Raw genomic sequence first — 16,611 nt, 5'->3', positions numbered from 1 at the left:
TCTAGTACTGCATTCGGTCCCTCGGTAGTGCAAAAGGTACCCAAGTTTGACACATCGCAGTACACTTTTCACGGTATTCTAGATTACCTTATGAGCCATAAAATTTTGTGCATTTGCAAGGGACATGAAGGTCTTTAATTTGTCTTTGGTCTTATTAAATAAAAACAAGATTTTATTAGAAATTTTAGGACCCTATTGTTGCGGTATTTACTATAATGTCCCTCTTTAAGATTCCAACTACACTTCTGTGCATTCTCAAAACGTCAAAAGACATCGTTGTAACATTCAGTTAATTAAGCTACCTTCTGAAATAAACACGTCTTTCAACACTAATACTACTTTATGAACTGTTTGGTTGCTTTATAAATACTCTAGCATTAGTACGACTATATAAGGGCCCTTTTCCACTTTTAAACTACCTTAATGGCAGACTTACGGCAATGCAGCTGCTTTATATAAGCAATGATATGAGGCTCCATGATTACTTGGGCCATCCACCCTCTCATAACGCATTTTGTAAGAATGTTTTCTGAATTTTGTATGACTTGCAACATCTTGAAGACACCCATCTACTTCCTTCAGCATTATGCAATATGTGAATGGGCACAAATTTTACAACGCTGAAAATGGCCATTTTCGATACTTACCCCCGTAACGCTTTTTGTATGAGTGTTCTACAAATTTTGTATGAGCACCCACCCATCCCTTCTTTCAGCGTTATGAAATTTGTGAAAGGTCGTTGAAATAAAATTTAGTAGCTCCGTAGGCGATCATTTTTTACCTTAAAGTACGCAGCTTCAGTGCGATAGATAGTGCTGCAAACATCGTAGAGCCCCTCGTCGTCAGCGATGGATTTTGACATTTCTCCGTGTTTTGTCAACAAAAAGAATCACCAAAATATCGCGTAACACATCGAAATGACTTAACATTTTATATTTCAAACTAAGTCTTGTTTTAAATGGTTTAATTGGCTTTAGGGAGTTATGCAATCTGATCAAAAGGGAAACAATGCTCATATTAGACGAATAATTGTTAATTAAAATATTTGTTTTCTGTTGAATTGCACCAAATGCGATATAAAACAACTATGTATGATGGTTCCCATATGTTGAACAACTTCTTTTTGCATGTCAAGCCATAAAGTATATCTTCACAAAAATCGGAAGAAAAACTTGTATCGGTTTATCGAATTGTATCAATGCTATCGCTTTAGTAGTGCTTTATTAGTGCAAATCTAGTCCTAAAAGTGTGCGAGTTTCGGTGTTTTGACATGGGTCTCCTCACGAACCCATCCATTTCGCAGAAAGCAAAATACTGCAAGGCGCTGATCCGGCACAACGCCCTGATATGCTTCTCGTTCTATTTGTTGGGTGTCGGCTATTTTGGGCTGCTCCCAGATCCTAACTTCAATTCCGGAACGTACTTTTCGGAAAATGCGCTTCTGCCGGGGCTGGTGTACTCGGAGATCAAAGCGGAAACGGTGAGTCTGGCGAAAACGTATGCCGCGGAATTGGACCGGGAACGGGAGAACCATCGAACCGGAATGCCGTACGCCTGGCTTCTGGCCAAAATGCGGAAGATTGGACTGGAAACGCACACGCACAACTTTACACTGAACTATCCACTGGGCGGAGGGAAGGTTTTTAAGGGGAAGAACGTTTATGGGATATTGCGAGCTCCGAGAATCGCATCGACGGAAGCTTTCGTCATTTCCGTCCCGTACAGACCACCGGAAACGGTACACATGGATGTGGCGGCTGGGGTTCCCTTGATCTTGGCGTTTGCCGATTTCGCCCGGAAGCAAAAGTACTGGGCCAAGGATATCATTTTCCTAATCACGGAACAGGAACAACTCGGGATGCAGGCTTGGTTGGAAGCTTACCACGGTTCAGAGGACAATCGGGTGTTGAATGCCGGATCTTTGGGAGGACGAGCCGGAGCAATTCAGGCGGCGATCAATTTAGAAGTGCAGAGCTTCGACGTGGATCATATCAACCTGAAGGTGGAGGGATTGAATGGCCAGCTGCCCAATTTGGATTTGCACAATTTGGCACAGAAGTTATCGCAGAAGAACGGAATTCCAGCGGCCTATCGTTTGTCGGCGACCAATCAGAAGAAACCTAATTCGTATAGTGAGAAGCTTCAGAATTTACTGTCGATGGTTTTGAGTCAGTCTTCAGGGGTTCCGAATGGCAACCATGGCCTTTTCCATCGTTATGGAATCGAAGCGTTGACTTTGGAGTGTGTGAAGCGGAATGGTAATTCGAGGAACTCAGCAGGAGTGGGAGCTCTGCTAAAGATCGTGGAAGGAATCAGTCGCAGTTTGAACAATTTGCTGGAACGATTCCACCAAAGTTACTTCTTCTACCTGCTGGTAACTCACGACAGATTCGTTTCCATCGGAGACTACATGCCCAGCTTGGCTCTGATGGCCGGGGCGTTGCTGATCAAGTCTTTCATTCACTATCTGGGTTTATACTATTCGGATGATGCCGATCAGAGTCAGGCAAGCTTGGAAAACGAAGAGGATGATGAACCAACGGAAACTTCGAAGCATTCCTACGCTCCGGTTGGAATAGTTCTGCTTCTTGCACACGCTATAGGAGCCTTAACGACTGTCCTTCCCTTCAATACGGCACTGAACAATTACCTCCACGAGTCCAATTTATCAACCCAATTCAGTCTGTTCGCCATCATGGCATGCATATCGGTGCTCATATTGATTCTACCTGGCTTTATCACACTGGACGTTTTGAACGCGGAGATCCTGCAGATAGTCGTCCTTTTGGAACTGGGAACCGCTTTGCTAACGGTGGGAATGCTGAATTTCTCTCTTGGATGGTTGCTTTCAGTGGCGATTGTTCCGGTCATCTTACTACTGCAACCGCTGAAACGAGGACTTTTTAAAGGGTAAGATAGACAAGGCTGGTAGCAAGTCACTTTTAGTGACCAAAAAGTCTCTGTTCATTATTTAATTTTCTCTGAATTCTATTTTAACCATAATAGTCTCTCTTTTTTCTACTTATCTTGTTTGCAGTGAATTCTGATGTAAAATTTTGGCTCGTATTTCTCGACAAAAGCTTCAGGGATTATCTTAGTGGTTCTTCAGAGATTTCATCTGAAATACTTTCAGAGTGTAACACAGTGTTCTCTCAAAAAATTCTTCAAGAGATTCCTCTACCAATTCTTCCAGCAATTTTTCAAAGATGCTTTAAAGAATTTCAGCAAAATTTGTTTTTTTAGGAAATCTTTGAGCGCTTCAACGTTAATACCTCCAGTAACTTCCTCAGGAATTACTTTGAACAGTTTCCCAACGACTTTCCTGGGACCTTCTCCAGATATTTTTCCACAAACTTTTTAACCGAATTCTTCAAATAAACGAAAACCCGAATTTAGTACCATAGCATTTAATTCCGCTAGAGTTTGTATCCTTTGACAGATACGCGTATTTTGACCTCAACTGTAAGGCCGTCTTCAGTGTCTAGACTAGACTCTAGTTCACGACACTGAAGACGGCCTTACAGTTGAGGTCGAAATACGCGTATCTGTCAAAGGATACAAACTCTAGCGGAATTAAATGGAATAGTACTAAATTCGGTTTTTCGTTTATTTATAGGTATTCCACTAAACAGCTCGAAGATTTATTATCAAATTCTTCAGTTATTACTCTAAGAGATCTTCCAAATATTCCCAGAGAATTTCTTACAAGAAAACCCTTGAAATTTCCGAGTTTTTCTTTAAATTCGGCCAACGATTTTTTCCAAGAAATCCGACATTCTAGGCCATTTCATACCCGGTTATCCAAAGAATTGTTCCCTAAATTCCTCGAGGGGCTTTTCGGATAAATCTGTTTCATTGGTTGACTTATGAAATTTAGTAATGAAATTCTTCACCAAAATCATAAGTAAAACTTAAGAATTTCAACAATAATCGTTTTGGCGCCAAATCATAATTATTCCTTAAGAAATTATTAAGTTTTTTTGCCTCAATGCACGGAATCTTCAAAAGTTAATTTAAGGTTCCACACCTGTTAACACTACAGCAATTTTTCCAATAAATCCTCCGATAATTCCTATATAATTTCTCATGGATTTAGTCCGATGTTTTTCAAGGAGTTCCTTCGCAAAATCCTACGAGATTCTATCCATTAATAATAATCTAGAAAATCTTCTAAAAATTCCTCGAGAATGTTTTCTTCTACAAATCCTTATTCATCAAGGGTGACTTAAGAACTTACACTAGTTTTAACAGAGGTTACCCTAAGATTTGCTTTAGGAATACGTCACGAATTTTTTTCGACTATTTCCCAGATTGCTTGAGAAAATCTTTGAAAACTTGCCTGAGAAATCTTTTACTGGTGAAATTCCCACAGAAATGTAAGGAGCAAACTCTGGTGTAATTTCTGAAGGTATCCTTAGAGAAATTACTAGTTAAAATCTTCAAGAAATTCTGAAGGACAATTTTGTAGGGAATCCTGAAGAAGTTTCTGATATTTCCAATATGATTTAAACGGCTGCCTTGGAGGATGTTCTAGGAAACCAGATGATGGAAGAATCACCGGATAAAATCCTGGAATAATTCTTCTTCTTTCTGGCGTAACATCCCAACTGGGACAAAGCCTGCTCCTCAGATTAGTGTTCTTATGAGCACTTCCACAGTTATTAACTGAGAGCTTTCTATGCCGATTGACCATTTTTGCATGTGTATATCGTGTGGCAGGTACGAAGATACTCTATGCCCTGGGAATCGAGAAAATTTACCTCACGAAAAGATCCTCGACTAGCGGGATTCGAACCCACGACCCTCAGCATGGTCATGCTGAATAGCTGCGCGTTTACCGCTACGGCCATCTGGGCCCCTAACCTGGAATAATATATAATAGAAATCATCCTCTGAGGTAGCTTTTGTAAAAATCCTGATTTATTTTGAGATATCCAAACCAAAATTCTTGGAAATAATCACTAAATGAAATCACTGAAAAAATGCAAATATTCCAAATTAAGATATCTTTCTATCTATCTAACCTGAAGAAATCTTCCGTATTATATTTGAAGCTTTGTACAAATACCTGAAATAATGTCTGATAAAATTCCTTGAGAAATGCATTTAGTAATACAAGCAGTATTATTTGTCATAATCTTACGAGGAATATAAAAATAGTTTAAGAAATATTCTCATAGTAATGTTTGGTCTGATTCCATGAGAAATCCAACTCTTTTCTCCCTTTTTTTTTAATTTTTTTATTAGTATCATTCCAAACATTACATTCATTTCTTACATCTAGGTGTTCTGTGTTATTTGACAACACTATCATCCTAATTTGGTAAAACAAATTTAAGATTTAATTAACATTTTGTTAACAACATATTACATTTCATTTGCCGTAGCAGTTCAGATTTTTTTTTACAGGTGAGTTGATTTCACCTGCTTATAAGAGAAAAAAAAACGTTTTTAATATACTTAACCTAACTTAACCTAAACATATAACGCATTAATCGTGGCAATAGAATTATTAATGATTGTATTTGACATTCGTTCCAATGTTTCAACATTGGATATTCTATGTAACTCATTGGTACTATACCAGGGAGGAAGCCTCAGATTCATTTTCAAAACTTTTCTCCTCATTTCTGCTTGGTTTGACGGTCTTTTTTTGATCCTGTTTAGTCTTTTTTTTTTAACAACAAGTTTCGAAATTTATTCTTTACTCAATACACAATTTTTAAAACTTTTGGAAAATATTTAATTCAAGCAAAAACCGATATTGAAAAAATAATCAGGAATTTGAACAACTTTCAATTTGCAATTTCGTAACAATTATTATTAAAATTAAAATTCATGTACGTTTTCGAATGAATTGCAAACAATTCATCATTTATTGAAATTACCACATTAAAATGTTATAACCTAATTGAATATGTTCGAACGGGTACTGAATTTGCAACAGAAAGTTATTATAATCACTTTTAGCTTAGCTTAGCTTAGCTTAGACTGACTACACATATCTATGGTTGCTATTCCGTGATTGACCGAAGTCAGTGAAAATGCACAAAGAATCAACTAGAAGTTCGGCTGGGATTGGTCATAATCTTCTTCAGTGTGCATAATTCAGTGCCTCTATTTATATAGGGTCAATAACGGCGCCGGCCACGTCCTTGCAGTCAGGTGGGATTGGGGGAAGGAATGTTAGTGTGTAACCTTTGCTATTTGGAGACCGTGTTTGCCTCTGCATCTCCACAAAGGTTACTGGGAAGGATGTTTGTTAATGGGGAGGATCGTTGGGTCACAGGATTCACTTTGATAAGTGATTAGACCATGATAAATAGTTTTTTGTCAAATATAAATATGCTTTTATGAAAATATAATATTTTCATTTGATATGAACAATTTCTATGTAAAGGAAAATTATGCCGACAATTAATTTATTTTTAATTTTCATACAAAAAATCTTATAATGGGGGGAGGGGGGGTTTGAAAAACCCCGAAAATTGTCTTACGTAATTAATGGATCGCCCCTAACCAGCCGAGTGGAAGTTTAACATTTACCGAAAAACTAAACATTACTACCGTAATTTCGGGTGAAATTGATCACTTTTCACGGTTTCCCATGTCTGTTTTCTATGATGTTGCCAATTCCAAACAACTTAATGCAGGAAAACAAGTACGACGGTGAGCCTCATTGGTTTATATACTCAAATTTTCATACAGTTTTGATTTTAGTGCTGAAAATCGCCTCTAAAATAAAAAATCAAGGAATTCCATTTCGGGGTGAAATTGATCACCTGTCAAAACACTTACTGTTAGTTTTGAAAACAACTTTACTTATTTAATTTGGGCCTCCTGAATCCAAATATGCTTGCCAAATTCTTAACAACGCAAAATTTATGGAAATAATAAACAATTAATTTTCAACAGTACCGCAGAAGGAATCTACTGATATCTATAAAAGATTCAATTATTACAACAAAATGAACAAATTGTTACGAATTTTGATAATAAAATTCGTTTTGGAGATATATTTCAAGCATCCTTACAAATTTTCAGGTTGACACCATGTCCAGATCCTTGTTTAAAACGATAAGTTTATTGTTATCTGCCAAAACCACACAGAACACGATTATGAAATTTTCTATTATTTTTATAGAAATAAACATTCCTTAACAAAAAAAGCTTCACAACATGCAATTCGACAATAGTTAAGACAAATAGCGTTCGTTTAAATAGGTTGCATTGATTTCTGTGCTCTATTACAGGGAAATAAAATCGTGTGACACAGTGATCAATTTCACCCTACTGATCAATTTCACCCGAATTTACGGTATTTGAGACTAACATAGTAGTCGTCGACCAAGTCAGAGAATCGCAGTAGTCGACTACCAAGCCTGTGTTGTTTGGGTAACCATTCCGAACTTGCCTTAGCAACCACTAGCAACCTGACAATATCGAGCAATGCACGAGCTCATTATTTGACGTTTGAGCGGTGCCGTGTTATTTATGTCCTTAGAAACCAGTGAATTCGGCACCGCTCAAACGTCAAGCCAGTGAACTCGTGCAAAGGTCCATAAAAGGCGTTATTGACCATTGCAGGAATTTTTAGACTCTAATGCAATGGATCAATGCACGAGTTCACTAATTTGACGTTTGAGCGGAGCCAAATTCATTAGTTTCCATGGTGACATAAATAACACGGCACCGCTCAAACGTCAAATAGTGAACTCGTGCATTGGTCCATATTGCGACTCAGTCATTCTGTACTTACCATTCGAACAATAAACTTCTAGTTTAAAAGTATAGCAATTACATATACTTTGCAATTGGATTAAATGGACAAATTAATGTGAAATTTGCGAAAAAGTTACACGCCTTCTCGGTTAGAATCGAACTCAACAGGGAGTGAGTTCGATTCTCACCCAGAAGACGTGTAACTTTTTCCAAATTTCACACCAATTTGTCCATTTAGTCCATTAACAAAGTATATGTAATGTTTAGTTATTCAGTAGTTGTCAAAATGTTCTCTAAAATATCTATTTTTCGTTTTCTCCTTGAAATGAGTCCTAATGCAGAAGTCTAGAGACTCTTAAAGATCCCTTCAGTGGCTGTTACGCGATTGGATTATTCTCCAGAAATGTCTTCTTATAGTCTGATTTTTTTAAGGAATTCTTCTAGTGATTTCTCTAGTCCAGAGATTTTTTGAGGATTATGTTCAGGGGTATTCACGAAACGCTACGCGATACAAGACAAGACAAGGAATAACAAATATAATAGGCCTTACTAACGTTAGTAAGAACTATAAGTATTATGTCTTGTCTCGCTTTGCGTTTCGTGAATGTCGACCCACTAAAACCAGCCCATGCACTGTACTTGAGCAATTCCAGTGCATTGCTCAAGTACAGTGCATGGACAGGTTTTAGTGGGTCGTCGTTGGTGCGTCATCTCAACACATTTGCTTTATTCCAAGAAAATTTTAAGGATTTATTCTAAAGTCTTTAAAGACATTCGTAATGAGATTTAAGGTATTGTCTCAGGAATAACTACTAAATTCCTACAGATTGAATCACCAGATATTTTTCCAAGAATTTTACGATAAAATCTTTCGGGATTTTATCATACATCAGACCGGGGATTCCTCATTAAGTTGCTCTATATGGTTCTTTAGATTTTTTTCTAACGCATCATCTAAGAATATTACTCCTGCAGAGAACTAATGGATTATGCCCTTCCATCGTAGTCGCATAACCAAGGGGAGCGACTCCTGCAGCACTTCCAAACAATTTTAAATAAATTCCTCAAGTAATACCTCTATAAGTGCTTCGAAATTCCATCTAAGGTTTCACATTACAAAAATGTTTACAGAGATAACACATTTTCAATGAATTTCTTCAGAACATCCTACAGAATGTTGTACAGGGAGTCGATTGATTTTTTCAATAAGTATCTTTGCATTTTAACTAGAATATCCACCAACGCTTCCTCATGAGTTAGGGAGAGCACTTGCAAAGTTCATCAGATATTTCTACAGAATTTTAATCAGCCATTACTATAGGACCTGTTTGAGAAATACCTCCGATAGTTTTTGAAAAATCATCCTATACACATTCCAAGAATCATACCTAGAACAAATTGTGGATAAATTCTTCAAGAGCTTCCTTGAGACATTTTGCAAAGAACTTCTGGGGGACTTTCTGAATGAGTCGTACGAGAAGTCATTGGAGTGGTTTCTGATGCTATCCTTAGAGAAATTCGTAGTCTAGTAATCGTAGTCGACGGAAAAAATACCGAATTAACTACTGAAGGACTTAGGATTTTCTTGAGAAATTTGTATAACAATCTCTGGAAAAAATCCGGAAGAAATTTAGAGTGGAACCTCTGGAATATTTTCTGGGATTATCCTTAAAAAAATCTAGGCTGACTTCTCAAAGGTATCTTGCATGAAATTCATGCAGGAGTTTCTTCGAAAGGCCTTCAAAGAATCAATAAATAAATTCCTGAAGAAATCTTCGGAATAATACCTGTGAATGAAACTTTGAGCAAATACCAAATGTTGGGAATTTTTCATCTTTTGAATTGCTATCAGGAAAATTTTACAATAACTTTCATAAGTTTATCTACAAATTTCGCAAGGATTTCATCAGAAATTCTCCTGAATTATCGTTGTAAATTTACCTTCGAACTATTCCTGGAATTTTTCATTTCTTGCTTTTATTCGCCCCGTATAAAATTAACGAGATACACATTCTATTGATGATATTTCATGTCTACTGAAATTGAATGATATGACTTGTCTACGTTTCAAGCAATTATCTGTTAATCTGTTATCTGTTAATACTTCAAATCACTAAAATTAGGTTCATTTTGATTTTTTGATAACATGTATGTAAATTTGTTAATATTCTATGTTTTCGTTTCTAAACATATGTTCTGGTTTCTTCATCACCGCTTATGACTCAAACCTAGTTTAACTACAAGGGTAAGCCATGGTAAAGAAATCGGCCCTTAGTCACTAAAGTCACTATTATTTTGCTATCTGACCGCTACATGCTTTTGTAGGTTGTGACGCTTCTTCTTATAACTATTTTTTCCATTTCAGATTATCTCGCATGCTCTGCATCTTAATTCATCCATTAGTGGTGGTTTATCTAGTCCTGTTCTGCGTTACCTGCAGTCTATTTCCGGAACTGGCGCTGAAGGATCAGCTGAAGAAAGCAATCACCGGAACGATGGACGGCATTACCTATTCCGTTGTGGATTCAATGGTAAGAGTATGGATTATTCTAAAGATTTTAAATTATCCCATTCCTCCATTCCAGATCTACGGTAACTGGCTGTTCGATTTGGTAGCACTAGTATTTGTTCCGTCGTGGACCATGTTGTGGTGTTTGATGTTTGTAGCTAAGCAGCCATCAATAGAAGAGCGCTCTCCTAAGGAGCAATATCGAAAGGAAGTAGCCGAAGTATTGCCGGAACCAAAAAAGGATAAGTGAGCTAGGTAGACTAACGTTGATCAATTAAAAATTAGTACTGCGTGGCTGCCAAAGAACTGAGTCAGTAAATTATAAATCAAGAAAAAATAGCTAACACATGTATTTTTTTTTCGAAAGAATTATCCATGATTTTATTGTTTTCAGATTTCTACATTTAGAAAGTAATGCTTCAAAGTGAAAGAAATTGCAGTAAAATTTTAAATAAACATAAGTTTGGGCCTTCCTCAGCATACTTGTAACGTCCGCGGCTACAAAGCAAAGCCATTTTGAAGGTGCCTGGGTTCGATTCCCGGTCGGTCCAGGATCTTTTCGTAATGAAAATTTCCTTGACCTCCCTGAGCATTGAAAAAAACGTAAAAACGTGAACTTTAAAAGAATTTGCTTGAGAGATCAGAAAAGATTATCTTCAGCAATACGTTATGATCGCTTGGGGGAATTGTATTATAACAGCAACAATGGTATTATAATATAGTAACAAGTGGGTCGTCTAAAACATTTTAAAATATTGGTACAGTGAATTTAAGATATAGATTTTTCCTGCACGATTTATTTGACCACATTATCCGTATCATTTATATTTATAAAGCATTTCTGTGTAGATTAAACAATTAAAAACTATCCACAATTTATCTAAGATGTTGTGCAAGCAAAGTATTCTGAAAGGTATTCAACATCCAATTTGAGAAGTTTAATAATAAAGTATAGCATGTACTTCCTATTTAAGACATTAAATAATAAAGGATTTAAACTACCGGAAAGTTGGATGCTTATTAAACGGTATTGTTTGTAATTAAATTCAACTTTCCATAGCTCGATAATGAAGGGACCATCGAGTTAGGGAGGTACCAACTCACAGAACACAAAGTCAGTGCAAATGCGATCCAAGGGTCCATCGAGGTAACTATGAAAACCAACTTTAACTGTGGCTCTCTAAACTGATATCGAGATACAAAATATCGAGTAAGGCAAAGTTGACTGTATTGATTTCAGTGGTGATCAAGTCCGATGGATTCCCGTTGGAAAGACCAACCACTGTAATTTCTATTAAATTTGCTGCCAAAATCAAATCATGTCTCTAGAAGTGGCTTGCAAATTGCATAACAATCTCAATGATCGAAAACGGTCTGTACTTCATAAGAACATGTTTGTCTATCGATACATAAACAATTTTGATTGAACAAAAAGCGGTCTGAACAAATGAAAAAATTGCTTTAACTAGAATTGAACTCCCGTTGTCACGCGTTTCGTGTTGTCACTATACCAATAGCGCCACTTACGACGATTAGCAAAGGACAATTTTGATTGTATCTGTTTTCATGAAATAAAGAACGCACTTATCGCGTTCTTTTTAACAATAGGCATTTTGCGATGCAAATCGATCGATGGACATTCTTTAGTAGGCTACATTTTGAAAGAAGCCCGAATACTTTATGAACGATTTATGAAGGAAGGCAAATTGATGTTTACATGTCATGACATACTACGTAGTATAATGATTGATATATTCCAGAGTTGATTAAAATAAGAGTGACGTAAACGTCAAAATTGGAACAGCGCAGAACTATCACTTCAATACAAATCCGCGTTCCAATTGAGCAAGAGACCTGTCAAAATTGGAACTAGACGTCACTCTTGCTTAAAGGCACTCTAATATATTGGACTTTCTCCAATACCAATGCTTTGAGTTATTAGTTTTAGTGGTGATCATGTCCAACGGTTTCCCGTTGAAAAGACCAACCACTGTAATTTCTATTAAATTTGCTGCCAAAATCAAATCATGTCTCTAAAAGTGGCTGCGTTTGGCATAACTAATTCGCTGATCGAGCACAGTATTTACTTGCAAAAAGCATGATTGCCTATCGATACACATACAATTTTTTAGAATAATATGCGGGCTGAAAAAAGGTGGTTTACTTTATGTTTTACTAGAATTGAATTTCCATTGTCATGCGTTTCGTGACCATTGACTGTTGTTTACATGCCATGAGATACTACATAGTATAATGATAGATTACGTACATTGACGTATATTGGACCTTATCCAATGATGCGTTGTTTTGAGTTATTAATTTTAGTGGTGATCATGTCCGACGGTTTCCCGTTGGAAAGACCAACCACTGTAATTTCTATTAAATTTGCTGCCAAAATCAAATCATGTCTCTAAAAGTGGCTGCGTATTGCATAACTCACGATGATCGAGAACCGTATTTACTTGCCAAGAGCATGTTTGTCTATCGATATGCATACTATTTTTTCTAAAAAATGCGCGGGCTGATCAAATGCAAAAAATTGTGCTTTACTCTAGGCTTTACTAGAATTGAAGTCCCGCTGTCATGCGTTTCGTGTTGTCACTATACAAATAGCACCACTGACTGTTGTTTACATGTCATGACAAACTACATAGTAACATAAGGACGCCATTCGCCGCTCATTGAATTATTAATTATAATAACACTGAACAAATTTTCGCAATAAATGTTATCAACATGTATTGGCATATCAAAATGGATTGTATTAGACAGAAATTCATATAATTTTGTATTGTATGGTGTGGTACTTATAGACTTGACAGCTCAACAATAATAATTAATTTTCAAAAGTCACGGTCTACTAAGAAATTTGTCGAGCTACTACATCTCTTTTTCTTCGACGAGTAACGCAATCTATGTCATTACCATATTTTATTCGAAATTCCTTTGTTTTAAAAGCTGTCTTTTTGACACTTTTTCCAACTTCTGTTTCTGTTTTCCAACTTTGTTTTTCCAGTTCCACCTGCCTTCTTCGGTTGTTTTTTTCCCGTTGTAAGAACGCTTCCCTCGTGTACCCTATCGCACATTTTAGGCTTATCCTGTAGGATTTTCCTCAGCCGGCAAGGCGTCTCCCTCCAATGTATCGAGACATTTTTGCTTCCTTCGATCAGAATTCTATCTGCCTTTTTAAGGAACTCCCTCCTCTGAGGCGAGAATTGTTTTGCCTTCTCTGGTCAGATTTCCACCGGCCATGTGGGCATCTCTATCTTAACAGACGAGATATTCTTGCTTTCTGCGGTTGGATTTTCATCCGTCCCGTCGTTAAAGCGACTCCCTCATATACGAGGCGAGATATTTTTGCTTTCTCCGGTCAGATTTTCATCTGCCGTTTGGGCATCTCCCTCTTATAAGGCGAGCCCGTATTTAAGGCGACTCCCTCTTATGAGGCGAGCAATTCTTGCCTTTTCCGGTCGGATTTCCATCCACCGTTAAGGCGCCTCCCTCCTAGGAGGCGAGACTTTTTCGTTTTTCCTCCTGTCTGATCCGATCAGAATGTCGGGAATGCAGACACTTTATATTTACCTCTAGTTGCAGATGCCGACTAGAATTTTCAACTTATCCGCAGAAGGTTCTTGCTCGTCGTTAATGTGGTACTTATAGATTTGACTGCTCAACAATAATAATTAATTTTCAAAAGTCACGGTCTACTAAGAAATTTGTCGAGTTTCAATCCGTAGCAGCTGTCAAATCAACACATTTGTTTTCATAAGTTTTGTTGCATATGATCATAGATTATTTCGGTAGAAAATTTATACACTCGCATTGAATGCTATTGTTCATCACATAATATATGCACGTATATCGCCTCCACTTTTATACGTAGAAGACCTTTTCGCAACATTTATAACTGAAATTATGCACATACAAAGCCTCCAGATGATTTCGTTATACGTTATTTTGGTTGTCTGGGATCATTGTCATACATATTATTTGGTACTATTAAACATTTTCCGTATTTCAACTTTTTTTACACAAAAACAAATGTTTTCTCTTGCGTTTAATGCAAAAAGCTTTGTAAAAATAAAAAAAAAAATGGATTTTTGACAGAATTCAACATGTTGAAATCCTGTTAAATGAGCAGTAAATGGCGTCCTTACGGTATAATAATAGATTACCTACATTGAATATTGGATATTATCCAATATATCAGTATATTGGACCTTATCCGATGGTGTTTTTTGAGTTATTAATTTTAGTGGTGATCAAGTCCGATGGTTTCCCGTTGGAAAGACCAACCACTGTAATTTCTATTAAATTTGCTGCCAAAATCAAATCATGTCTCTAGATGTGATTGCAAATTGCATAACAACGAGATCTTCAAACGCCGGTTTTATTTTACAAGGGCTTGTTATTCTATCGATACATAGCTTTAATTATAATCAATGCAAATGTAAAAAAATGTTTCTAGTGGGATTCGAACCCTCACACTCTCGCGAATGTCATACTGTTACTTTACCAGTAGAGCCGTGGCTGACTTCTCCATAACTAGTTGTTAACGGACAATTCCTTTATCCGATGTCTCATTTTTCACTCAGGACAACTGATGGAATCAATAGACTATATTTAAAAATGAAATTCTTGAGTTACTGTGATAGTGGAGTGATCTATCTTTCCAATTCCTTCTTTTCCATTCCATAATCTTGAGTCAATAATCTTTTCAATATCACCCTAAGTAAGATCCACCGTATTTTCAATATGCAAAAGACTTTGCAATCGCCTTTGGATTGTTTCGAAAAACTTGTCTCGCAATAGATGCATTGTTTCAGAAACAAGAAACAAATCTGCTGTAATTCAATATCCATTGTTGGTACACATATCATCTGCCGTCAGCAACGGAATAATTTGTACCACGCTTGAGTTGAGTTACTATCTCATCTCATCACAGCATCTGCAGTCGATCCACCGCACAGTGGCGCAAATGTCGGACAAAACCTCTAAAGTGCCCCAAGTCGATCGAAAACGATTATTTGTCAATTTACTTGATGTAAGAATAAACAGTGAGATCGTTTAGGTATTCTTGGGCAGATTTTCGTTCGATTCTTGACGAGATTTTTTGTTTGATTTTTGATGGATTGGAGGTAAGATGGTGTTTTCGATATATGTCAATTATTTGAACAAACTTCATAGAAAAAAAAAACAATCAAATAATTTCGTTTCTGAAAAATATATCTTCTTGAATACTACGATGGTTTCAATAGATTAAGATTTCGTCTAGGAACCAGTCGTGCAGGCGTCGTAAAAAATCTAAAAAATCAAAGAAATGGTCCAAAAATAACTAAAGCAAACTAAGTTTTGACAATTTTATGAAGTTTGCTGTTAGCAATTATTCAAACCGGTACAATTTTCAATTAAAGTACCGTCCTCATTCAAATACTAGATACTCTAATTTGTAGCGGAAATATTCTGGGCAAAATGTTTTAATTTTCGTTGGTCAACCCTCTTTGGATCCTTCATTTCCTGTTGTATAAATGTTTTCACTAACCTTAAAACTTCCCCAAACTAATATAGTTTTTAAAATAAATACATATTTTAAAATGTGACCAATGTAAAAAAAAAGTAAAGTAAGCAAAAAAACCCTCTTTGGAGACACGTATTAAACTATTTTGCATAGATATATATGAGAATTTAGGAATGCAACTGCCTTAGACGTCACTCTATTGGCTTGGTAATTTCAATCAATTATTTGACTTTTATAATCATGTTTCGAATTCGAATCAAAGTGTCCGATATGAGGTGAAAATTAGGAAAAGTAAGTAATGAGAATTTGTATGAAATAAACGATAAAGTAACAAATGTATTAAATAATTCTGTACTACTTAATATGAAACATCCTAGTGTAAGCTACCGCAAAATTTACATAAACCTTTAATGGTTTGATTCAAATACCGTAAAAAGGGGGCGGATTGATCTACTCCAGTTAGTTAGATCTAATTTGTTAGCATGATATACGTACAGCAGGTTGTGAAATTATATAGATTAAATTTTACTAATTTGTCCCATCTTAAGATAACATCGTAAAATCATCAAAATTTCAGGTAAGCATTAGTATAGTATAGAAGTCTATGAAAAATGTGAACAGTTGGTATTAAGAACTTCAATTTATGAGATTTGGTCCGATCATGCGCCACTGTGCACCGTGCTGGCATAAATCCCGAGCAGTTTGTCAGCCCCAAACAGATATAGATGACTGTGCAGACATATCCTATCATAGACACAATAGAAGCAAAATCAATTCTAAAGCTGCTTCACACAAGGCAGACAGCTAGGTCAATGTCCGAAAGCCGACACAATACGGTAGGAAACTTGTACGGAATACAGAA

At 36.5% G+C, this 16,611-nt stretch overlaps 1 protein-coding gene across 1 annotated transcript; it reads left to right on the top strand.

Annotated features, from left to right (window-relative positions):
* The first annotated feature begins 974 nt into the window (after positions 1–974).
* On the top strand, positions 975–10,570 carry LOC5572091 (glycosylphosphatidylinositol anchor attachment 1 protein). The gene is made up of 3 exons (XM_001660120.2): positions 975–2,910; positions 10,088–10,253; positions 10,308–10,570. The coding sequence occupies exons 1-3, from the start codon at positions 1,271–1,273 to the stop codon at positions 10,479–10,481; spliced, it is 1,980 nt and encodes a 659-aa protein (XP_001660170.1). The 5' UTR covers positions 975–1,270; the 3' UTR covers positions 10,482–10,570.
* Positions 10,571–16,611: the final 6,041 nt, after the last annotated feature.

Source organism: Aedes aegypti, chromosome 3 (genome assembly GCF_002204515.2).
Source record: "Aedes aegypti strain LVP_AGWG chromosome 3, AaegL5.0 Primary Assembly, whole genome shotgun sequence".
Classification (NCBI taxonomy): Eukaryota; Metazoa; Arthropoda; class Insecta; order Diptera; family Culicidae; genus Aedes; species Aedes aegypti.
Note: the sequence above shows the minus strand (reverse complement) of the source record. Positions and strands in the feature narration are given on the sequence as shown.

What these genes read in the sequence shown, in the direction of transcription:
- LOC5572091 (XM_001660120.2), top strand. Translation starts at nt 1,271, where the DNA reads ATGGGTCTCCTCACGAACCCATCCATTTCGCAGAAAGCAAAATACTGC. An exon ending in AAACGAGGACTTTTTAAAGG is followed by an intron (nt 2,911 to 10,087) that starts GTAAGATAGACA and finishes TTTCCATTTCAG; the next exon opens with ATTATCTCGCATGCTCTGCA. An exon ending in ATTCCGTTGTGGATTCAATG is followed by an intron (nt 10,254 to 10,307) that starts GTAAGAGTATGG and finishes CCTCCATTCCAG; the next exon opens with ATCTACGGTAACTGGCTGTT.